Source organism: Coptis chinensis, chromosome 3 (genome assembly GCF_015680905.1).
Source record: "Coptis chinensis isolate HL-2020 chromosome 3, ASM1568090v1, whole genome shotgun sequence".
NCBI lineage: Eukaryota > Viridiplantae > Streptophyta > Magnoliopsida > Ranunculales > Ranunculaceae > Coptis > Coptis chinensis.
Window position 1 is genome coordinate 63,869,276 of NC_141458.1, and position 26,043 is coordinate 63,895,318.

Below are 26,043 nucleotides of genomic sequence, written 5' to 3' on the forward strand. Positions count from 1 at the left end.
ATCTCCTTTCACTCTATCATATGGTATGGAAGCCGTAACTCCTGCAGAGATGGTCGTAAATACATCTAGAACTAAAATCTTAATGAATGGCTAGAATGAAAACACCATGATAGCAGAGGTGCTGAACCTCGAAGAAAAATGAGATCAAGCCAGGTTGCAATTGGACACATCACCAACAACTCAAAAAATCTTTCAACAAGAAGGTGCGACAAATTAAAGGCATTTTCAAGAAGGTGATTTAATCTTGAAGATGGTAACAACAACCACTAAAGAAAAAGGGGCTGGGAAGTTAGCAGCTAGTTGGGAAGGCCCTTACATCATTCACAAAGTTGGAATCAATGGAGCTTATTACTTAAAAATAGCTGAAGGTGTAATATTACCCAAGCCGCAAAATGTAAGTAATTTGAAAACATTTTATCAATAAAGAATATGCTTGTTCATTGTCATTATGTATGTTCAAATTTTCCAAAAATATAATATTCATGCCAATATCAAAGTATATGAGAGGCAGTAAAATTTATTGATACCATGTCAATATTCATTTCATTTATCGATATTGGATAACATGTCAAAGATAAAAATCCTGGGATCTGTAGCGTTGAGCTCGATCCAGGTCAAAGACAAAAAAATCTTGGGATCTGTAGCGTCGACCTCGATCTAGGTCAAAGACAAAAAAACTCCTGGGATCTGTAGTGTTGAGCTCGATCCAGGTAAATATAAAGGAAATCCTAGTATCTGTAGCTCCAAGCTTGATACCATGTAAATATAAAGGAAATCCTGGTATCTGTAGTGTCGAGCTCGATCTAGGTCAAAGAAAAGAATATCCTGATATCTGGAGCATTATCTCAATACCAAGCCAAGGGAGAAAAATCCAGGTATTTTAAGTACCAATTGATACTATTTGTCTGTTATGGTAGTATCAGAATCGAAGATTTCTTTTCAAATTAAAATATATTAAGTACCAATTGATACTATTTGTCTGTTATGGTAGTATCGAAATCAAAGATTTCCTTTCAAATTAAAATATATTAAGTACCAATTGATACTATTTGTTTGTTATGGTAGTATCGAATCGAAGATTGTCATTTCAAATAAAATTATATTAAATACCAATTGTTACTAGTTGTTTGGTATTAAAAGCAAAGTTTTCAAGCAAATATATAGGTTAAGTACAAATTCAAATTTTTTCAGACACTATGGTACAGTAGTATCCAAATCGACAATAATCAGTAAAGATAGGTTTTTTTTTTAAAGATGAAGGATAGAGAGCATAAAGACCAGAGTAACCCCAAAAATGATCTAATTAATTATTGCAAATTTCAACAAGATATTTGATCAGCTCCCAAATGTGTATTGCTCTTACATTACTGCATTACAACACTTCTTACGCATAATGAAAAGACAACTCATAGCTTTTATTGTCTTTTTCAGGTTATAGAGTAATTTAGACAACTTATCATAAAAGTTGCGACTTAGCACCAAAAGGAGTCTTATTTACGCTTATTATAAAGACTCGAAGCTGCTATGAAAAAGTATATAAAAAGTCAAAGTCAAAGGTCAAGGACTCCAAACCAGAGAGCTGAAAGTCAAGTCCTTAACTTACAAGACTAGAGATAGATGTCCTTGACACAAAAGAAGCTAGGCTTTCTCAAAAACCTATCTTGATCAAGAAGAAATCAAAAACCAAAAGCAAAAAAGCAAAAAGGAACAGCATAAAACAAACTTGGTGAAGTGTCTCAAATGTAATGGGAGAGCGCAAATCAGTCTTTTGTAAAAGTAGGGATATAAGAACTCAAAAGTAGGATGAGAGAATGCACCTATATTTATTCTAGTGTCATGTAGGATTACATTCAAGTAATTTACTTTTTGTTCTTCATTTTCAATCTAGTTATTTCTTCAAGTTTTTGTTCTTCATTTAATCAAGTTATTTCTTTCAAGTTTGTTCTTCATTTCAATCAAAATATTTCTTTCAATGTTTGTGCTTTCAATCAATCTTTTAATTAATTAGTCTTTCTAATGTTATTCAACTAGAGTTAGAAAAACAAGTTTTAAAGCAAAAGAAGTCTACCTTCCATCCATCTAAGACTCCCTTTCATCCAAGTTCTAAACACTTTATGGTGAACCTCACATCAATACTTTTTTATTTACTCAACACTATTACATCAAATGCCGCCGCCGTCATGGATTGAAGGAACAAGGATGTTTGGTTGAGTATCTAAGGAGAGAAGCATCACTCTCACCTTTTCATTTATCATTTTTCTAAATTTCATTGATATATTCCATTATCTACTATTTTGCAAATCTAGGTTCGAGATCCGCATGCTGGAAAGGAGCTGAAGCTGAAGCTGGAGGACGGGGCAACTTGGTCGGAATCTATCAGGCAACTGTGCGAGCGACCGCGCCCTAGGCGGAGCGCGACCGCCCAACCACTTCCTGAATCCAATGCCTGTTTACTTTAGACACACATATCTACAACTTTCGTGTTTTGTAACATTTCATATCTAGGCGTTTTGCATACTGAAATTGAAGTTGAAGTCTGATGTAGAAACTGGGACTGAAACTGAGCAGTATGCAGTAGTAAAATCTTATAAAATAAAAAAATTACTCTTTTATGTTGATTCCAAAACCATTCGAATCTAGACTCACAGAGGTACAACCTCATACTTTGACCCGAGTTCATACTCATGTTTAAGATTATGAAAACTGACTTCAATATATGATGACTGTTTGTGCACATATTCTGGACATGTTGCATTGTAGGAAGTGTATAGGACACTATACTTTGTAGATTTGTGTGAAACTAAAACCTAATGAAACCTTAGAGAGTATTTTATCTAACACAGTAAGCCTCACTTAATTTGGATGAGTGATGGAAAAGATATGACCTCGGCAATTCTATGCGTCAAAAATTATATTTGTCAGAAAACAATTTTTGCATAGGGTTTGACCACAAATTACATAAAGCTAGGGGGAGAGTTAGAGTTTTTGTAAAACACGAAAAGGTGATTTTTATGAGTCTTATTTCTAACTCATTTGGCCTCATCGCATTCTGAGGCCCGTGGAATTAATTATGGCATCCAGAAGTTTGACTAGCAGAAAATAGTGTGCCGGAAATCAGTTTCTGCACACTGTGTTCGAGCCTAGTTTTCACACATTTAGAGTGAAATTGAGTATTTTTGTAAAACATAAGTTTGATGCATTTGAATACCTATGGAAAGAGTTGTGTCATTCGGAAGATAGTCCGTCAGAAATCTAGTTTGTTGAAAATTAGAATTTTTACCATTTTTGACTTAAGTTTTCTTCTAGATGAGCTGAGGTTGGGACTTTGAGTTCTACATGAAAAAGTAAGTCTACATACCCTAGTTTCTAAATAATTAAGTTACATGTCATTTGGATGAATGTAGAAAAAACTATAATAATGACAAGTTGACTAGAAAACCTACCGTGTTATTCTTTATGTGCATGAACCTGTTTTGGGAAATATGTCTAGTAATGAACTAAGAGTCTCTTAAACTTTTCTTGGGTGTTTTCTATATTATTTGTAGCCTACTTTTAGACTATGGTTTCATTTGGAACTGACATGGTTCGTAAGATCATTTTTGGAGAATCAAAAGTAGAGAAATATCCATTTTTGAGTTTTTAGATTTAAAGGTTCATAATATATCTCTGGGTATGAAACTTTACGTATATGATTGTAGGATTATTTGAAACTTATTGTATGTGATTATATATAGTATAAATTGTTGTTTTCTTTAAAGGTATATATAAGGATAATGATATTGATTGGTTAAGAGCTACGTAAGATTTGATTCTAATCTTGAAAGATTGGATACGTAGGCAGCCTTATGTAAAGGTGCATCCACCATATTATATATTAGTTTTAGTGATAACTATATATGTACAATGTTAGCATTAAATTGTGTACGTGATAGTGGTTGTTTAAAAAGGTATTTATTGAATGTGCCATAAATGACCTGTTGGTGTTATAATGGGTATTCTTTGAATATGGCGGGAATGACCCAAGGTATTTATTGAATGTGCCATGAATGACTTGTTGGTGTTACGATGGGTGTTCCTTGAATGTGGCAGGAATGACCCAAGGTATTCATTGAATGTGCCATGAATGACCTTTTGGTGTTATGATGGGTATTCCTTGAATGTGGCAGGAATGACCCAAGATAATCATTTAATGTGTCATGAATGACATGTTGGTGTTATGATAGGTATTCCTTGAATATGGCTGGAATGACCCAAGGTATTCATTAAATATGCCATGAATGACATGTTGGTGTTACGGTGGGTATTCCTTGAATGTGGCGGGAATGACCCAAGGTATTCATTGAATGTGTCATGAATGACCTGTTAGTGTTATGATAAATGGTATTCCCCTAATATAAGGGACAAATCATGTTTTATCAATTAGACTTCAATGTCTTAAATAAAGTTTGATTATGAATGGAAATTTGACTGGCTGAGATAAATCCTGTTATTGTGATATGATGTATAACTCTGTTTTGTAGGAGGGTATGATTTGTTAATCTTGTATGTAGGAGACGTAAATATCCTACCCTAAAACTACGTGCTGGCTTAAAGGTAAGGTGTATATATATATATATATATATATATATATATATATATATATATATATATATATATATATATATATATATATATATATATATATATATAATAAGTGGAATGTAAGTGATATTTATATTGTGAGTTAATTTGGAAAATGGGAATGATGAGTATTGTTATATGAGTTTCTTGGAAATGTATATTGGGATTGAAATCTTACTTGGGAAGAAACTATATGCCGTTTTGAGAAAATGGAACTAACTTGTCTTCCAAGTTGAAATGATTGCAATATTTTTATTTGTGAATGAAGTGTTGTTCCTTTTGTTTTTATTTGATTTCAGTTTTTTTTTATATCGTGTTTGATAACATGGTATTAGGTTTTCGTTTCATCTTGGGTTTCCAGATGATTGGATATCATTGTTTTTTTTTATTGTTTGGAAATTTGGGGTGTGACAAGTACTAACTCTGACTTCAGATTCAGTATCTTCACTAGACATTTCGTTATCACTAGAAAAAATGAATTTTGAATTAAAATTATATCCCCTATCGGTACTAATATCACTATATTCATTACAGTCATATAATATATCATTTATAATACATGTATCGAAATGTCGAGGTGGTGGTGATGGAGTTCTAAGAGGTGGAATATGACGTTTTGTCATAAGACCTCAGTTTTGAAGCCAAAATTGCATGGAGGTAATTTGTCTAAAATTACCAAAGATTTTTCTTCTAGCCATACTAAAACAAGTAAAAACGCAAACTTTCAAAATCCCTAAAAATCTAAGATGGTATCGACAAATAGAACGCCTTCAAGTGTAAACGCTAACCCTAAGTAATGATAAAGAAATTCAAGATAATACCAGTACAAGATAATAACAATTCATTTTTTGATAGCATACAAATCAAGTTTTTGTCTTTTATAACCTCTTTTTGAGTTTGCAGAGAGTGAGGAGATTTGTGGTTCGTGGAGGGACCAGAGATAAAATCTAAAAAGAAGCTTTTTGAGTGTTTTAATGGCGGTGGTGTTTTCTTTTTTGTGATTTCTAAAAGTGAGAATAAGTTAAGAGAGAGAAGTGACAGCAAGGCTGAATACTCGCAATGTTGGGCCGTCTTTTCATCTTCCAACAGTAACCGTTTCATTTTTTCCAAAAATTTTGAATTTCAAAATATTTTTGTCAGCAGTTTTTCTCGAAACATTCAAAATTTCAAGAGGGAAAGTTGAAAGTTTTGAGAGGGGGCAATGTCGTGGGAAAATATTGCAGTTGATATTTCAACCCTATATTTAAATATCGAGATATTGACATAAAGGTTGATATCTCTCTATAGTTGAAATAGTGCAGGTATGAGCGGGAAGAAAGTGAAGAAGAAGAATGGACATGCGTCATCATGTGATTGGAGTAAAGCTATTTGGAAAGGTTATATAAAGACTGATCCAAGAGAGAGAGATTCATTATCTTCTCCCCCATAAAAAACTGTAAACGAGAGAAAAACAGAGAGATTGTAAAGAGAATCAAGGAAAAATCACTAGAGCACGTGCTACTCCTGTTCTTGATAAGATTAAGAAAAAACTTAAGTTGGATTGGTAGGAGATTATCATTTCATGCAGGTAGAGTTATCTTAGTCAAATCTGTGTTATGCAACATCCCAATTTACAACATGGCAATTCACAAATGGCCAATGTCCGTAATTAGAGAAGCTGAAACTTTCATGAAGAATTTCTTGTGGTCTGGTGATCCCACCACTAGGAAAGGTGTGACTATTAGCTGAAATAGAGTGTGTAAGCTGATGACTGAAGGTGGACTGGGTATGAGACGGCTGAAAACTATGAATACAACAATGTTAATGAAATTGGCATGGGGGGTTCTAGTTGGTGATACTGATCTGGATATTTTCCTTTGAGCCAAGTACTTCAACAAAGATGGAGTAATCACATTTCATAAGCCTACTTCTATTTGGGCTGGCATCAAAGATGCGTTAAATGAAGTGATCCCAAGATCTCAATGGGTGGTGGTAGATGGTGAAAATGTTGTGGAGAAGTAACTGGTTGAGAACTAACTCTCTGAAACAATTGCTTAACATCAATCCGGCTAGTGGAACTGAAAGGGTGTAAAACAAAGGTCTGTGATCTACTGCAAGGTGATCAATGGTCCATTCCTTCAGTCTTATAGGAGGTGATGGAGAGTGTGAATGTGGACATTACTTCAGTACAGAAGTGTGATTCAAGCTTCAGTAATTATGTAGTGTGGTGTCTAGATACGAAGGGCAATTTCTCTACAAAATCAGCATATGAAGAGATCAGGGAGAAGGAACAGGTGATTCAATGGAGAAATGTATTTGGAATAGTTATATACACCCTAGGCCTACAACTTTAGCTTGGAAGATCTTGCAAAAGGGTGTAGCAACTAACGATAAAGTGCAAAGACTGGGGGTACACATGGCATCTTAGCTTGTTGTAGACTATGCAGACAATGCCCAGAGACACACGAGCACCTATTCTCCCAATGTAGTTCCTCTCAACAACTATGGCAGTGTATCTCTATAGCTTTTAATGCTAGCCCGGTGTTGAATCTGAATGATGCATTGAGAGTGAATAACCAATGGAGCCCAAGAGTGAAGCAGTTGTGGAATGCTTGTATGGTTGCTACTCTAGTTGGTATATGGAAGCAGAGGAATCTGATTCATTTTGAGGGAAAGAAGCTTAACATTCGTGAGTGTAAGTACTACATTCATACACATGTGAAAATTATTGGCAACTTGTCAAACACTTATAATTACCGATCCTAGTTTGAAGATGGTGTTCTTAAATTCTGGGATGTTGGGTCTAAAGCATGGAGAGTACCAAGTATCAAGCAATGTATTTGGATTCCTTTTGAACCAAATATATTGAAGCTGAACACATATGGAGGTTCATTGGGTAATCCGTGAATGGCTCGAATTGGCATTTCTTACAGAGACAATATGGGAGCTTACAAGCTTACTGTGTGGAAGAACATTGGCAATGGCATAAGCTTTTAGGCAGAGTGTATGACCATTCTTGAAGGGGTGGAGATTGCAGTATCTAGGGGATTGTGTGGACCCTTCTTTTGGTTAGGTCCATTTACTGCAAGGCAGACATTTAAGGAAACTAAAGAGATAAAGATGGAACTATAAATCAAGGGATTTGGCCATAAAATAAGGGAACCAATTCTTTTTTCAATTCCCAAAAGGATAAGAACCCCATTCTCAAGAGAAGGGGACGGATTCTCAGTATAAAAGAAGAGGCAACGCCATTTTCAAAGGATGCCTTCTCAGCTCACACACACTCTCATTATGTGCAGAGAAAGACCCCCATTCTCAAGGGGGAGAGAAGAAAAAGAAACATGGATCTCAACTATTGTAATCGGATACGACAAACATCATTAACAAAGATTAGTGTGGATGTAGGCGTTTTTTTTTGCTGAACCACGATAAAGTTTGTGTCTTGTACTATTTATCTTCCTTGCTGTTTTACGTATTATTTGTGGCGTTGTGTGAAAAATGGATCGTCTTCGTCAACAAAATATGTGTCAGACCAGTTTAAATTTGGTCCTGACAGTGGCGCCGTCTGTGGGGAGAAGACGAGAAGTCAATGTTCTCTCCACGATTTATCAAAGAAAAAATTGGAATCTTCATTAATGCCTTTCCGATCAGATCAAATACTCTAGTATATATCCAAGTTGTTATCCATTAGTCGTAGACTGGGCCACTTTGAAATGGAGATGCGAAATCTTGCATCATGCTTTATTGATTCAAACCCGGGAACTCGAAATTGATCTCAAGTACCGACAAGATAGGTAGATAACTCCAATGTGATCAATGCTTCTCGGCTATAGGTGCAAGTGTTATCAGATCAGATAAGTATCTCATTCTCCAATCATAATATTTAGTATATATGGAGCATGCTACCAAGTGACTTATTGTCGATATTCAACGCTTGATTTCTCTCACTATTATTGTGTGATGTCCCTTATAGCTTGTTTATTTAAATTTTAGAAAATTTCACACTCATTTTCAAATATTAAGGAGCCTTAGTTTAAATCCACCTGCATGTGGTGAGCCTCATTTCATAAACCTTTCCAAATGTTTGAGTATGTAAATTCTAATGCAGATTACATTTCCTATTTTGATATAAAACATTACTGTGTATTCTTATGATCAATAATAAAAAAAAGTTACTCTGCATATATGCATGTGACGCTAGGGAGTGACAACAATCTCATTTGCGTGAAAGAAATATTTTCTATATATCGCATAAAGTTATTTGAGGCTTGAGCCATAGTCTGGACAGAACCAACACTCACTAGTTAACGTTTTATCCAAAATAGCATTGGTGGTTGAGGACCATACTTGCTATATATTAGTTGGACAAACGCAACGTACAATTGTTACAGTAGTGATTCATGGCCATATTCTTCCTATGGTTACTCACCGCAACTCTTTTCATTTTTATTGCATGTAAACTCGATCATTGAGCAGTTTGCTTATTTATTTATATGCGAGCCCAACCTACCAATTGAGGGCTAATTCTTGATGTTTCAATCACTTTGATTTTGACCATATTTATTGCATATATTTTCTTGGTCTTTTAACAAATTTTGTAGGAGGTCTTAAGTGCTTCTTATTTTACTCAAGTCTAAGAACATGTAGTAGATACAAAGAACTCCATGCTACAAACAAGTAGCAGCGTAAGAAGTGATGATATGTCTCTACCATTGTGCTTATAAGAGCATATCTTTGTTGGTTTTTCTACATTGCAGAAGAGAAATCAAGGACATCTTCTACACCCAAGGCTAACATGGTACGGTGCTCTGGCTATAAGACTCGCTTATGTTGTCATAGCACTGGGGGTCTAACCTCAGACACCTCCTGTGCCCCACGAGTTCACAGGCTCAGGGCTCATGACTTGCCCACTCCTCCAAAGGTACACGGGGTCTAACCAGAGACACCTTTTTACACCCTGCATGGGCTCATAGGAAATTATGGGTCATGACTCACCCATGTCACTAAAGGGACATAGGGATCTAATCTAAGATGTCTTCTATGCCGCATGGGTACACAGAAGTAACTCTTACTCTTTCCATGCTATCTGAGGATTCTCGAACACTCGAGTTATAAATTACTCAAGCATCCGAGAAGGGGGCTATGTGTGGACCCTTCTTTTGGCTAGGTCCATTTACCGCAAGGCAGACATTTAAGGAAACTAAAGAGATAAAGATGGAACCATAAATCAAGGGATTTTGCCATAAAATAAGGAAAACGATTCCTTATTCCCAAAAGGATAAGAACCCCATTCTCAAGAGAAGGAAACGGACTCTCAGTACAAAAGAAGAGGCAACACCATTTTCAAAGGATGCCTTCTCAGCTCACACACACTCTCATCATGTGCAGAGAAAGACCTTCATTCTCAAGGGGTAGAGAAGAAAAAGAAACATGGATCTCAACTATTGTAATCGGATACAAACATCATTAACAAAGATCAGTATGGATGTAGGCGTTTTTTTTGGCCGAACCACGATAAAGTTTGTGTCTTGTACTATATATCTTCCTTACTGTTTTACGTATTATTTGTGATGTTGTGTGAAAAATGGATCGTCTTCATTAACAAAATATGTGTTGGACCAGTTTAAATTTGGTCCTGACAGGGATGGTTAAACCTATGGTTGGAGATAGACTCTGAGGTGGCTGCATTGGCTTTTAATAGTGGAGATGTGTCGTGGATATTGCAAACAAGGTGGAAAAGTTGCATACTTGCAGTTCTGGACATAAAGATTACTTACATTTTCAGGGAAGCCAACTTTACTGCGGATATATTGGCTAAGTATTAGAATATGCCCTATACGTAATTAACATGTAAAGTCCCACGTTTCTATGTGGACTATAGGTCAAACTCATCCATATCTAGTAGTTTCTATTCTCATATTTTGGATTACTTCTCACCCAAGGTACCTAGTATAAATATGTAACTCTGGGTAGAGAACTATAACTCTCAGAACACTCTAACCCTAATCAACTCTCCCAATCAATCTATATTCTTCTCCATTGTTCTTTTCCTTGGTTTCTCTCAATATATCAATGTCACAACTCTCCTAACATCACCACTAACATGAAATTTAAACACTAAGAGTGGAACATCCTTTATTGTTAATGAACGGATAGTATAGGAAGGAAAACTGGATTGACTTCACAAATGGGAAGGATCATTCCAAACTTTCTGCCGTTTTCACTGAAGTAAACTATTTCAAATCTAGTTGGAGTAGTAGATGCTTGAAATGGCTTGACCTTAGAGTGTGCACTTTGTTGCATCTCTAAATACCCTCTGTACTTTCTTTTTACTTTAATACGTTTAACCTTACCCAAAAAAAAAAAGAAAAAAAAATGGCATCTTTATTTATAATAGTTCATTTCATATCGAATTCCAATTCAATCTTTAGTGTCATTAGATCATCAATCTATAACATCTGATCACCACAGGTGGGGTAGGGAATCGGGTCGGGTAGATTCGAATTCGACCCAACCTGATTATTGAATATATTGGGTTCGGGTGTATTTTTGTATCTATTTATTTATTCGGGTCGGGTTTGAGTTCGGATATAATTTTTAGGTTTTTTTTGAATTTATCCGATCGGATTGGTCGGATTTGGATATTATGAAACTATTCGGAATCGGATTCGGATATAGCCATATCCGACCCGAACCCAGTGCCAACAAGGAAATGATAACGTTTATCTCTTCTCCATTTCCTAAATTTACGCAAAACTCATGACGGTGAACAGCTATTCTATGCAAAGTCAGCGTAATGCTCTCTTTACCTTTTTAGTGTGTGAACAAAGTAATTTTCGAGAAACATCTCTTGACCCACTATGTGAATTATTGGTGTTTGAGACAAAGGTTCTGTGGGTCGTGCGATATAGTTACTGAGAAAGTTAGTGGACTACTTTTGCAAATTGAGAGAACAACGAATCTGAGCAGCATTGCCTTGAATTTGCAAATTGAGCGTCTTCTATTTCAGTTGTTTTTCTTCTCATTGTGATATTCATTACCTAATCACTATAGCTTATGCAGTGATCTCAACAGAGGTGAATCTTTTGGCGGGTGTACGTAAAGAAAGCGAAAAACTCGCTGATACACTCTCTCTTATCCAAGGAGTGCTTGAGGATGCAGAGGAAAAGCAAATCAAGAACGGAGCAGTGAAAGTTTGGTTAGAACAGCTCACACGTATCTCCTATGATGCTGACGATATATTGGACGAGTGGAAAATTGAAATTCTCAGCTCACAGATCCAACTACTTGATGACGACGATGCTCCTGTCAGTGAGATAGTTTGGTCCTGCTTGCTTTCTCTATTTTATTGTTTAAAAAGTGTTGTTGTACACCATGATGATGGTAGTAAGATGATTGACATAAACGAAAGACTACTTCGGATTGTTAAAGATAAAGCTCTACTTGATCTCTTTGAAAGGCAAAGTTGTGAAGAATCTCGAGCAGTAACCAGTTCTTTTGTTGATGATTCTGAGATCTATGGTCAGGGGGTTTTGGCAAGACGACACTTGTGCAAGTAATCTTTAAAGTTAAGAAAGTGATGAACAACTTTGAAAAGCTGATGTGGGTTTGTGTCTCGAAGCCTTTTGATCTTGAACGGGTGGCCAAATCTATTATTGAAGAAGCTACTGGTAATGTCGTCCCTAGTACTGTAGCGTGGCAAGCTCTGCATAAAAGTTTGTCTGAATGTCTATGGGGAAATAAGTTCCTTCTTGTGCTAGATGACCTACGATCCAGAGAATTGGAGAAAGTTGAAGGTCTCACTGGATGGTGGTGCACAGGAAAGCAGAATAATAATCACCACACGAGATGAGAACATTGCAAAGAGGATGGCCTCCACCTATATACATAGGCTGGGGCAATTGTCTCATGAAGAATGTTGGTCATTCTTTAAACATATAGCTCTCAGGGAAAGACAAGACGATCGTGGAAAGTTTGAAGAAATTGGAAAAAAAATTGCCTGGAAGAGTAAGGGTGTCCCTTTAGCGGTAAAGGTTATCGCAAGTCTTATGTGCCTTAAAAGATCCATATTAGAATGGGAAGATGTACTGGCAAGTGACATATGGGAAGTAATGTCGGAAGATGGGCATGGTTTTTTACCTTCTCTTTTATTAAGTTATTATGAATTGCCTTCACATTTGAAGCGATGTTTTTCTTATTGTGCTATCTTTCAAGAAGATGCGAAAATAGATAAAGATGAATTGGTCAAACTTTGGATGGCACAAGGTTTTCTTAGCTATGATAACTTAAAAGATCTAGAGAAACTTGGTACAAGCTATTTCAATAATCTCGTGATGCGCTCTTTGTTCCAAGATTTTGAAACAGATAGTGAAGGTAACGTCGTTCGTTGCAAGATGCATGACCTTGTGCATGATTTTGCTCGGCATCTCGCAAAGAGTGAATCCTCTATTTTTATAAAGAATGATAGAGAAGTTGGTAACATCAAGTTGCGTCATTTTGATGATTTTGGTGTAGCAAATGCAGAGTATACTAGTGCGCGTCTTAAATTAATTATATGTCAGATGACATGCCTTCGGGTATTGGACTTGGGTGGTACTTCTCTTAGAGAACTTCCAGATAAAGTGGACAAATTGTTACATCTGAGACTCCTCAATTTGTCTAACATGGATATGATGAAAGAGTTACCTGAAACAGTATGTAATCTATTTAATTTACAGACGTTGAAACTAGATGGGTGTTATTCTCTCAAGAAACTACCTGAAAGAATTGGAAAATTACGTAATCTTAGACATCTCGAACTTAAAGGAACTGATCAGTTGAATTATTTCCCACGGGGACTGGAGCGATTGAGTTGTCTTAGAACTTTAAGTACAGTCATATTTGATCGTGGTGGCGGAAAAGGATGCCAGATTGGAGAGTTAAAACTTCTAGACCATATCCAAGGAGAACTAAGAATAAAGGGATTGGAACAAGTGACAGACTCAAAACAGGCAGAACTGAATAAAAAAGAAAAGCTCCGGTCCTTGGCTTTGTTCTTTTCTGAAGAAAGACAGGCTGATGCAAGAGAAGAAAAGATGAAAAGGATAGAGAGTGTTTTGGATGGTCTCCAGCCGCATACAAACTTGGCAAGGTTAAGAATACAAGATTACGAAGGGAATGTATTTCCATCGTGGATATCAAGCAATACAGCTTTACCCAATCTAGTGAAACTGGAACTGAGTTGCTGCAATCAATGCTCTGAATTGCCTGCTTTGGGGACACTGCAATACCTTGAATTCCTTACTTTATCGGAGCTGGGCTCAGTGAAACGCATCGGACGCGAGTTTTATGGACTGGGAAGTACTAATGGTGGTGAAAATTCAGTACAATCGATAGTAGAGTTCCCGAAGTTACATACGCTTGTAATTGAGAATATGAAAGAATGCAAGGAGTGGCATCTGCCATTCCGAAGAGGCATAGAGATTTTTCCCATGCTTCGTAAATTGGTTGTTGCTAGTTTCATGAATTTGCAAATGTTACCACTAGGACTCCGAAAGCTAAAATCTCTAGAAGAACTTTCTCTATTTAGAGTGAAATTTCGGGACCTTAAATTTTTCGGAATTATTACCAGGAATAGTGATGATGATAATGTTCAAGAAGAAGGTGGAGAATCAGCACCTCCAGTTATAGTGTTCCCAGTATTGAAGGAACTTAGATTGTCCGACATGCTGGAGTGGGAGGAGCAGGAGAATGAGATAAAGCTTCCAATAAGAAGAGATGAAGAAGAAGGTTTCATCATGCCCTGTCTTCGCGAATTGGATATCTCTTATTGCCCCAAGTTGAAGGTGGTTCCGCACTACTTGTTTTCTCCCGCACTCAGAAGTGTAAGGATAGCTAATTGTCCACAACTGACGGGGTGGCAACCTTGCCTTCCTCCCCTCCTTGAAAAGCTGCAATTATGGAACGAGACAGGTATTCTTTCAAAGTCAATAGTGGCGCTAATAAGTGGAATTGGTTCCCCTGATCACAACAAAAATGACTACCCAAATCTTCACTCTTTCTCCATATGGTATTCTAGACAGTCGTCACTTCCCCAAGGCTTGAACCAACTCACTGCAATTCAAACATTGCACTTTAGTAGTTGTCAATTCCTTGACTTCACGCCTGAGGATTTGAAGCATCTCCCCTTGCTTCAACTACTAAAAATTCGTGGTTGTCCAATTCTTGAAGAACGCTGCAGAAAAAGAGAAAGCTGGACCACCAATTCCCACATTCCAAAGATCATCCTTGATTGGCGCAACTTCGTCCTAGAATAACAGGTTGATTTTAAGATTTTCAAACTCCCTCATTTATTGCATTTGTGATATATGGAATCATGAGGTACAGACTACAGAGTTAGTGTATAGTCACTATAACACATTTTACCAAGTGTGTGGTAGTTATGTTTTGTGTGAGTTTTAATGAAATTATTGAGGAATCCCATTTTTACTCTTTGAATTGATCAGTATTTGCATTGTTTAATACAATTGTTGATCGGAAAGAAGTTCCAGTGGGATTTGCTTACAAGCCCGTGGAATGTTGTTTTTCATAATCTTTTATAAATATCCAAATTTCCATAAGAAGTTGTCTTTTTTATATATCAAACCTGCAAAACGAAAATGAGCTTTTACTGTTTCTGTTAATTCTCTGAAAGAGCTGTGGTGAAGTGGAGATGGGGCTTTTTGAATTCTCTCTGACGCTGAAAATGTCTTTGTTTTTATGCAGTAAGCCCTCTGTAAGGAGTGTTGTTTTGTTGTATTGACTTTCTTCTTAATGAATTAGGTGTGAATGTGTGATATGCTTTGTGGAGGATGTGTGAGTTTATTGTTTCTTGTTATAAAGTATCAAATGAAGAGTTTTACATTTCTTAATTGATTTCATCTAGCATTTTATTGCACCCCCAGGTGTTTTTATTTAGTATTTTATCTACAAATCTTTTTGTTATTGGCCATTTGGTTGAATGACAATGGTTTTTGGAACATAAGTTTAAGAGAAAGAAATGATTTGTTCAGGCATTATAGAGTCAATAAAGCTTTGCGACTTACCCCATGTCAGGCACACTCTTGCATAGAAAATTAATGGCACGCATTTTATCCGTTGTTGCTTCCTGAGGAAAATGTGAAAACTTGTAAGTTAAAGTTATTCTTTCTCATTCGGTTACATTGCTCATCCTCCTTGCTTTTTCAACTGTGCAGTACACTTCTATCAAGCCCTTGGGTGACAGAGTCCTTGTTTAGATCAAGTCTACCGAGGAGAAAACTGTAGGAGGCATTTTACTTCCTTCAACAGCCCAATCAATACCACTAGGAGGTGAGGTTGTTGCTGTTGGGGAGGGTAAGACTCTCGGGAAGAACAAGCTGGAAATTAGTGTAAATGTGATTTCATAGCCCTTTCCAATGTTCTGAACTGTTTGTTCGAGTATTCTTGTTATTATTGTTTTTTCCTTTGTTAGTGCCCTCACCGGTCAGAAACTCTACTCCACAAGCACCAGTATACAATCAGTATTACAAGGCCATTGTGGGTGATCTAATAATAAACGATGAATGGAGCATTCCTAACTCTGTAGCTAGCTGAAGTCTTCTCTAGGCTGGGTATTGATCTCTCCACAATTCAACCTCCTAGTGGGGAGGTGGAGGATTCTAGAGTGTGGAAGCCAGAAACTGACGGACTGTTCACAGTAAAATCTGATTTTGAAAATGAAAGAAATAAAATGGCAAGAACTCATGGTACAAGAAGATCTGGGCTAAATACAGTCATCCTACAACATCTTGTTTGGCTTGGAAACTGATTCAGAAGGCGGTACCAACTGATGATAGAGTTAAGAAAGCGGGAGTCAGATTAGCTTCAAGATGCCATTACTGTCATCATGACGAAGAAACTCTGCAACATAGGCTTGGGCTGCCAGTACATTTGAGCTCAATTTAACGTCGTGGGCTTGAAAGAACAGAAGTACCAATGTACCATAATACAAGAGCTATGGAATGTTGCTGTGGCGCATGTACATCATGGTTCAAGTATGGAAAACTCGCAACAAGAACCACTTTGAAGACAAATATACACTTGGGCAGCATCAGAAGAGAAATGCTGAGGGGTATTAGAACTTCTAGTTGGCTTTCAAATGGAAGGATGCATAATGACACTTCTGATTTAAGGGTGTTTCGTCGACTTTAGGTAAAATGGAAACACTTTCCCCTACCATCCATACATGATGTTCGCTGGATCCCACCCATTGGTTGTGAGATAAAAATCAATACTTATGGCTCTGTTCTTGGTGCACCTAGTAGAGGAGTTGGTGGATGTGTTTGCCAGAACAACGAATTAGAAGTGGTGGGGGTACTACCAATTGTGCTTACAGCTGAGAAGTCAGTAGAAATGAAATGGAAAAGGTTATGGATCAAAGCGGATTCTCAAGCTGCTGTAACAGCCTTTAATAAAGCTTCAATACCGTGGGTTCTTAAGGTTACATGGATACAAGCGACTAGAAAACTATAGTGTTGGAAGCTCACCCATGTTTGAAGAAAGTGCAACTTCGGAGCCAATTCTGCAGCCAGGAATGGATCTTCATTAGCACTTAACAATTCAATATGGTGTACTTGTAAAGTTGCAAACCAGATTTTGTCAGGAATATAGAAAGTCCTTTTAGGACCTACTATAGATTCAAATGAGATCAGTTGTAATTGTACTGTCTCAGACTTCTAATATTAAACAAATGTCTCAAATCTAAAACTCTTAGGCTTTTGAGTAGTGAAAAACTTGATAATAAGAGGTCTAATGTGAAAGTCGTATCATGTTTGATTAAAAGAAGCGTACGGAAGAATGATTGGGATCTTGAAAGGGTGCTGACTGCTCTGATAGTGGCTTGTGATGCTGGTGAGTCACTGATCATTGAGACATGCCTCATCCTTTGGGAAACTTCTTCTATCTTGCTAATCTTCATGCTTGAACTTTCATTGACAAGCAGAGCATGAAAGATCATGTAGGAGATCGTGAGTCTTAAAGGATGTTAAATTTGAACGTTTATCTTCATGAATGTCTTGGACAAGGACCGATGCAGAAGCTCGTTAAAAATCTCATCACCAATATTTTCTAGATCTGAGATTTGTTAAATCTGTATTTTCACAAAGAATCTGTATTTAGGATCAATCTGTGTTACCTCGGACTCTTTATCCCTTTTTTTTTTTTTTTTTTTTTTTTTCTTTCTAAATTTTATATGGTAAAGTGTCCAACAACTCAATATCCTCTAGTTCCCATTTGTTATATCAAATATAGGGATGGTTATATGAACTCCACTAGTTTTTGAACCCATTCTACGAACGGGTGTCGTTATATTAAATTATTCTAAAAAATATTAGTAATTATGCATAACTATGAGATATGAAAATTATATTAATCACTCATTTAAATTTTTTGCACCACTTTCTATAAAAAGGAAACACCAAACCTTAATAAAACCTATCGACTTCTTTTTGTTGTTGTTAGGTTTAATAATAGAAGTTTGATTGAAGTTTTGTGAGAATGCCTAATGTGGCAAAGATAATATTGAAGCTACTTGAATAGCAAGACATTCCTAATCATAATAAAATAATTATGATAAACACTACTTAAAATGCAATACTATATTTGTCGAGACATTCTATTCTCTTACATATAATACAAATATGTTTCAGGGTTATTAGTTCAATGCATTTGCATCAAGTCTCTGATTTTTCATTAATTATTCTTTGAAGTTAGTTCAATGTAGTTGCATCTAGTTTCCAATTTCCCGTTAATTATTATTTGAGGTTAGATTAGTGCAATTGCGTCAACTTTATGATTTCCCGGTAGTTAATCTCTGATTTTAGTTTAATACAGTTGCATCCAGTTTCTGATTTTCAGTTAATTATTCTTTGAAGTTAGTTCAATGCAATTGCATTCAATTTTCAATTTTCTGTTAATTGTTCTTTGAGATTAATTGAATGCATTTGCATCAAGTTTCCGATTTCCTGTTAATTATTTTTTGATGTTAGTTCAATGCAGTTACATCAAATTTATAATTTCTAATTAATTATTCATTTAGTTTAGTTCAGTGCTGTTTCATTCATTTTTCGATGTTTCATTAATTAGTCTTTGAGATTAGTTCATTGCATTTGCATTCAGTTTCCGATTTCTCGTTAATAACTCTTTAAGGTTAGTTCAATACATCTGCATCTAGTTTCTGATTATTTATGCTTTGAGGTTAGTTCGATGCAATTACATCTGGTTTTTTATTTCCCGTTAACTATTCTTGGAGGTTATTTCCATGCATTTGCGTGCATTTAGTTTTCGATTTCCCACAAATTATTCTATGAGATTAGTTCAATGCAGCTGCATTTGGTTTTTGATTTTATGTTAATTATTTTTTGATGTTAGTTCAATGCATCCAGTTTTCGGTTTCCCCTTAATTATTATTTGAGGTTTGTTTGAAGCATTTGCATATCGTTTCTGATTTCTCGTTAAATATTTTTCAAAGATTTGCATCAAATTTCTAATTTTCTGTTAGTTATTCTATGACGTTAGTTTAATACAGTTGCATCAAGTTTCTGATATCTAGTTAATTACTTTTTGAGTTTAGTTTATTGCATTTGCATAAAGTTTCCAATTTTCCGTTAATTACTTTTTGAGCTCAGTTATGTATTTGAATCGAGTTTCCGATTTTCTTTTAATTATCCAATGTGGTGTGTAATACCAACTTCTATTGATCCATCTGTAGTGTCCTTGCAAACATGACATAAAAATAAATTATGCTTGATTTACTATGTGGGATCATCGAAGATTATCCAATTTCTGATTTTCCATTAATTATTCTTTAAATTATGCATGACTCACTATGTTGAATCTTCAAAAATTATCTACGAACGGGTGTTGTTATATTAATTATTCTGAAAAATATTTGCAACTATACAGAACTATTATATATTAATATTATATTGATCACTCATCCAAATTTCTTATAACGTGAAAATCTCACTCTCTATTAAAAAAAAAGAATTCACCTTTGATAAAACCCTTCGACTTCAGGTTTCCGATTTTCCGTTAACTATTCTTTGATATTAGTTCTATATAGTTGCATCCAGTTTCTGTTTTTTGGTTTTTTATTTTTTGAGGTTAGATCGATATATTTGCATCCAGTTTCCGATTTTTCGTTAATTTTTTTTAGAGGTTAGTTCAATGTATTTTCTTATTTCCCTTTAATTTATTTTTAGGTTGCATTTAATTTTTTATTTCCCGTCGATTTTTATTTTTTATTTTTTGAGGTTAGTTTGATGTTCAATGCATTTGTATCTAGTTTCTGATTTCCCGTTAATTATTTTTTAAGGTTAGTTCAATGCATTTGCATTCAATTTCTAATCTTCTGTAAATTATTTTATAAAGTTAGTTCGATGCATTTGCGTTCAGTTTCCAATTTTCTGTTAATTAATTTTTGAGGTTTGTTCAATAAATTTGTATACAGTTTCAAAGATGATGTTTGTTATTGGTGAACCTAACAAATTCTCGCAATAGTTTAACTATCAAAATTGTTTGAGTAGTATTTGATAGATTGTAACTTAATTAAAGATTCAAATTTTGAAATATTAAAGTGTATGATTTAAATGAGGAAACCAATCTTACGGACGGGTGCCATTACATGATATTGTTATAGAACATAAATCCTAAAATTAAAGGTATCACTTCGATTTTAGTACTATAGTTAATATACCGTTAATCTTTTTCAAACTTTTACATTGCCCTGTATCTAGGGCTGTCAATGGATCGGTTTGGGTCGGGTTTTGGAAAATCTAAACCCGAACTGATAAGAAAATTGGGAATCCGAAACCAAATTGAACCGATAATATTATGTTGGATCTTTTAGTATTACCCCCTTACTAGATGAGCCAATTAGATTTACCCCAACTAGATGGGGAAATTAGGGTCTCCCCCCTGAATACACACACAAAAAAAGTCAACTTAGGTTGACCGTGTTTTTTTGTGTGTGTACTCAGGGGGGAGACCCTAATTTCTCAATCTAGTTGGGGGAAATCCTAATTGGCTCATCTAATAGGGGGTAATACTAGTTAACCCTATTATGTTTAATCCGAAACCGAACCGAACCGATAAGATATATTGCAAACCGAACCCAAACCAACCCGAACCGAAAACTATAAAATCAATTAAATTTTAAATTAAATTAATTAATTTTAACCGCACAATTGATAAACATATACAAAATTAATCATAAATATTACTAAAATGCTATTTTATCGGTTCAGGTTCATATCGGTTCGGTGGAGGGCAAACCCAAACCAAACCAATATCTTATCGGTTCAGTTCGATTTCGGGTCGGTAGAGGGCAAACTAAATTATCAAAACCCAAACCATTTTTTATTGGTTTGGTTCGGATCGGTTATCGGGTTATCGAAACCCATTGACAGGCCTACCTGTATCTATTTTGAAACCCAAGATTGAGTATTGTAGTTAAACCTACAACACAATTTAAATAAAACTAAAAGAATTAAATACCATACTAAAAAGGTTTCATCGTCGTTAGTTTAGTTGATGATACTACTAAATTTACCATTTAACTCAACATGTTTAGTTTGTTATTAGTGTGTGTAACACTTTGCCATATTTTTTGTTTCAATTTCTATTATACATTTTGTGATGATGTTGTTTTTCAAATAATTTAATTTTCCACATCTTATTTGATTTAGTTTTGTTACTTAGTTTGTTAGTGTGGTTAACTTGTGAAATGCATTATGTGTTTGTTATTTTTAATTTTATTTTATATAGTTTGCCATTTTTAATTTTTTTATACGTTAATTTGGTTTGGTCTATAATTTTTTTAAGCTCAATGTCCATTTAAAATATAGCCCATAGTGCATACAATCTTAATGGAACCAAATAATGTTTAAGCCCACAGTACGTGGATATTGGAATTTTCAATTGGAAGCAGTCTACTTATACACACCTTACAAATGGTATTAGATATCAAGTAACCACTAACCGTTGAAAATAAAATGAAATAGCTCTCTCACTAAATTCGGTACACTTTTACGTTCAAATGTAAAGTAAAAAAAATTAAAACCTTAAAAACGGTATTAGATATGAAGTAACCATTGAAAAAAGAAATTGCACTTTCTCATGCTTATGAGCATGTCAATTAATCACGAATGTGATCTCATCTAATTTATATCTAACCCTATTCATCGCTTTGATGAAAGTGAAAGAGAAAGGCCTGAATGCCAAATTCATCCTTTAGCCGGGTCACACAGGTACTCTTCATGTTCTCTAAGTTCTCCTAGTCGAGTTACTGCTTAGTCAACTGAGAGCCACCCAAGAGATCTGCATTGTAACATAACCACCCAAGGATCATCTCACAACTCATCAGACGCTGAGTAATATGCTCAAATGAAAAAGCAGCGATAGAGAAAGAAATTTCATTCCGCAAAAAAAGAAAAGGAATTGTTACCATATCAAGTGTACTTCTAAAACTCTAAAGCAAGCTGTTTCAATCGATGTCTTTGAAGCTATATAAATAAAGGTTTAGAATTGTACACTATAATTCAGGCTGATCCTTGGTGATTGTAGAGGAAAATAAGACCATATATTTTACTTACTGATGATTGAAACTATCCAATAACATATTATCTACTACAACCCCTCAAAAATACTTAACAAATAACCTGCCAACGTTAAAATAATAATGAAGGAAGAAGAGAAACCTTAGAGACATGAATAGTTTCTGCTCCTAACCAAACAAATGCAAATAAGTCAATTTGAAATTTTAAAACGTGATGGTGTTATCAGTCCTCAATCGAATCCAGTGTGGAGTTGGTGTGTTCTACCTCGTCTTTTGTGCGAGTATCTTGCTAATTAATTAATGTATGAGTTTCCTAATAGGAATTCTGTGAAGACATAACCACACATGCCAATGATGACATTGACGACTTTGAGCTACCAAGGGATTGGATGCCATGGCACTGTGTTTCATTTGTCTATTTGAATCAAAGGTTGAATTGTCGCCTCAGTCTAGAAGCTACGTACATCAAGCAATCCTCCCGTCCACTTTGTTATGATATGTCTCTGCAATCCATTATTCATTTACTCAGTGGGGCACATGTGCACAAATGTAGGCAATGACAAAAGCATAGATGAAAAAAAAGGCATAAGGTGTAAACAAGATTTGTCTTTAAAGAACCTCTACTGTAGTATATAGCTTTTATTAGCTATTATCTTCCCTATTCTATGTATCTTCTCTATTCTCGGTTTAGTCCTTAATAGCTTCAAAAACACTTTGCATTGAGCTTGAGGTGTTGATTGAACTCAAATTATGAGCTTGAGTCTTTCGTGTTGCACAGCCACAAACGTGCTTCAAATCGATCAATGTTAGAAGGGACCTATGTCTACTATTTAGGCAGAATACCATCACCTATTGTCACTAAGAAACTGAAAGAAACCTCAAAAAAGGAAGAAAGGGGGAAAAGTGAGGAAGAAACAACTTCCGAAACGAAGGGGACTAAACAGGAACAAGAGGGATCCACCGAAGAAGACCCTTCCCCTTCCCTTTGTTCGGAAGAAAAGGAGGATCCGGACAAAATAGAAGAAATGGAAAAGATCCGAGTGAATTTGAATGGAAAAAAAAAAACAAAGGATGAATTCAATTTTCACTTTAAAGAGACATACTATAAAAATAGCCCAGTTTATGAAAATTCTTATCTTGATGGAAATCAAGAAAATTCGAAGTTAGAAATAAATAAAGATATAGAATACCTATTCTGGTTTGAAAAACCTCTTGTTACTCTTCTTTTCAACTATAAACGATGGAATCGCCCATTGAGATATATTAAAAATGATCGATTTGAAAACGCTGTAAGAAATGAAATGTCACAATATTTTTTTTATACATGCCGAAGTGATGGAAAACAAAGAATATCTTTACATACCCACCTAGTTTGTCAACGTTTTTTGAAATGATACAACAGAAGATGTTTTTTTGCCGTGCACAAAAACTATCCTCAGAAGAGCTGTATAATCATTGGGTTTATACCAATGAACAAAAACAAAAAAACCTGAGCAACGAACTTATCAAACGAATTGAAGCGAATGTACTAGAAAAAAGAACTAGATTGTGCAATGATGAAACTGAACAAGAATGCTTACCTAAAAAGTATGATCCTCTTTTGAACAGACCCCTTCGTGGAACAATAAAAAAATTGGATTCACACCCAAGCATAAATGATTCTTTAATAAGCTCAATAAAAGATTCCATAAAAACTCTTTGTATAAATAAACTTTATGATATCCTTCCTACTGATTATCGAGAATTTGAAAAAAAAATTGATACATTTGATGTAGAGTCATTATTACCAAGCATTGAACATTTATTGAACTCAATAAGTGAATTTGATGAGGAATCAACTCCTAATTCTAATTTAAAAGGGCTTTTTTTATTTTCAGAACAAGGAAGATTTTATTCAAAAAAAAAATTTAAATATTTATTTGATGCAATTACAAACTATTCCAATGGTCAACCAATCGGTCAACCAATTAGAAAAAAATATATTGGAATAAATAAAAGGGTCCCCCGATGGTCATACAAATTGGTTGATTTTTTTGAAGAACTGGAAACTGAAGAAGAGTCAACCGAGGATCCTGGAATTGGTTCACGAAAAGCCAAACTTTTAATCATTTTTAATGATAACAAGATGAATACAAATACAAATGTGGATACTACTATTAATCATGATCCAGTAGACGAGGTGGCTTTGATATGCTATTCACAACAATCGGATTTTCGTCGAGATCTAATTAAGGGATCGATACGTGCTCAAAGACGTAAAACAGTTATTTGGGAACTGTTTCAAACAACTGCGCATTCTCCACTTTGTTTGGACAGAATATACAAAACTTTTTTTTTTTTTTTTTAATATTTCCAGAATGTTTAATTTTAGGAATTGGGTAGGGAAAGGTGTGGAATTCAAAATTTTGAATTCAGAAGAGGCGAAAGCAAAGAATAATAAAAATGAGGAGAAAAAAAAAGAGAATGAACGTATAACAATAGCAGAAACTTGGGATACTATTCTATTTGCTCAAGCAATAAGTGGTTCTTTGTTAGTAATTCAATCGTTTTTTAGAAAATATATAATATTGCCCTCGTTGATAATAGCCAAAAATATTGCACCATTATTTCAATTACCCGAGTGGTACGAGGATTGGGAAGAGTGGAGTAGAGAAATCCATGTTAAATGCACCTATAATGGTGTTCAATTATCAGAAACAGAATTTCCACAAAATTGGTTAACCGAGGGTATTAGGATAAAGATCCTATTTCCTTTGTCATGCAAACCGTGGCACAGATCTAAGCTACAATCCTATCACGGAGATCCGATGAAAACGAAAGGTAAAAAGGGTAATTTTTCTTTTTTAACAGTTTGGGGAATGGAAGCAGAAATGCCCTTTGGTTCCCCCCGAAAAAAACCTTCCTTTTTTAAACCTATTTATAGAGAACTTGAAAAACAACTGATAAAAGTAAAAAATAAATCTTTTTCTAGATCTAGAAATATTAAAAGTAAAAGAAATATTAAAAGTAAAAGAAAGAGCAAAATGGTTTTTAACGGTATCAAAAAAAAAAAACAAGATGGGTTATAAAAATAGTTCTATTTATAAAATCTAAAATGAAAGATTTTGCAAAAGTAAGTCCAATTCCATTATTTGGATTGAGGGGGGTATATGAATCGAATATAAAAAATAATAATTTAATAATAAGTAATCATACGATTCATGAATCATCCATTCAAATTAGATCCATCGATTGGACAAACTATTCACTGACAGAAAAAAAGATGAAGGATTTGACGGATAGGACAAGTACAATCAGAAATCAACTAGAAAAAATAACAAAATACAAGAAAAACATATTTTTAACTCTAGATATAAAAATTAGTCCTAATGAAACAAGTTGTGATAATAATAGATTAGAATCTCCGAAAGAAATTTGGCAGATATTAATATTAAAAAGAAAAAATGCCCGACTAATGCGTAAATGTCACTATTTTTTTAAATTTTTTATTGAAAGGATATACATAGATATCTTTTTACATATCATTAATATTCCCAGAATCAATGTACAAATTTTACTTAAAGAAAAAAAAATGACTGATAAATAAAGTTACTATGATGAAACAAATCAAAATACAATTTATTTTATTTTGACTCTACAAAAATCCATTTCTAATATTAGTAATAAGAATTCGCAGATTTTTTGTGACCTCTCTTCCTTGTCATAGGCATAAATATTTTACAAATTATCACAAAACCAAGTTATCAACAAGTATCACTTGAAATCCATATTTCAATATCACGGAACAACCCCTTTTATTAAGAATATAATAAAAGATTTTTGTGAAACACAAGGAATATTTCATTCCAAAT

The 26,043-nt window shown here is 34.8% G+C and overlaps 1 protein-coding gene across 2 annotated transcripts; it reads left to right on the forward strand.

Annotated features, from left to right (window-relative positions):
- Nucleotides 1–11,341: 11,341 nt before the first annotated feature.
- Nucleotides 11,342–17,343, forward strand: LOC147510382 (putative disease resistance protein RGA1). 2 transcript variants are annotated; one of them, XR_015218811.1, is made up of 3 exons: nt 11,342–14,897; nt 15,813–15,992; nt 16,070–17,343. XR_015218811.1 is itself a non-coding variant. In XM_086602375.1 (2 exons), the coding sequence occupies exon 1, from the start codon at nt 12,360–12,362 to the stop codon at nt 14,892–14,894; it is 2,535 nt and encodes an 844-aa protein (XP_086458501.1). In that variant the 5' UTR covers nt 11,342–12,359; the 3' UTR covers nt 14,895–14,897; nt 15,813–17,343. The 2 variants fall into 2 exon arrangements, 1 of the variants encoding a protein (XP_086458501.1); XM_086602375.1 differs by having other exon boundaries at nt 15,813–17,343.
- The last annotated feature ends 8,700 nt before the right edge of the window (nt 17,344–26,043 follow it).

Excerpts from the sequence above, each read along its gene's own strand:
- LOC147510382 (XM_086602375.1), top strand. The coding sequence starts at position 12,360 with ATGACCTACGATCCAGAGAATTGGAGAAAGTTGAAGGTCTCACTGGAT.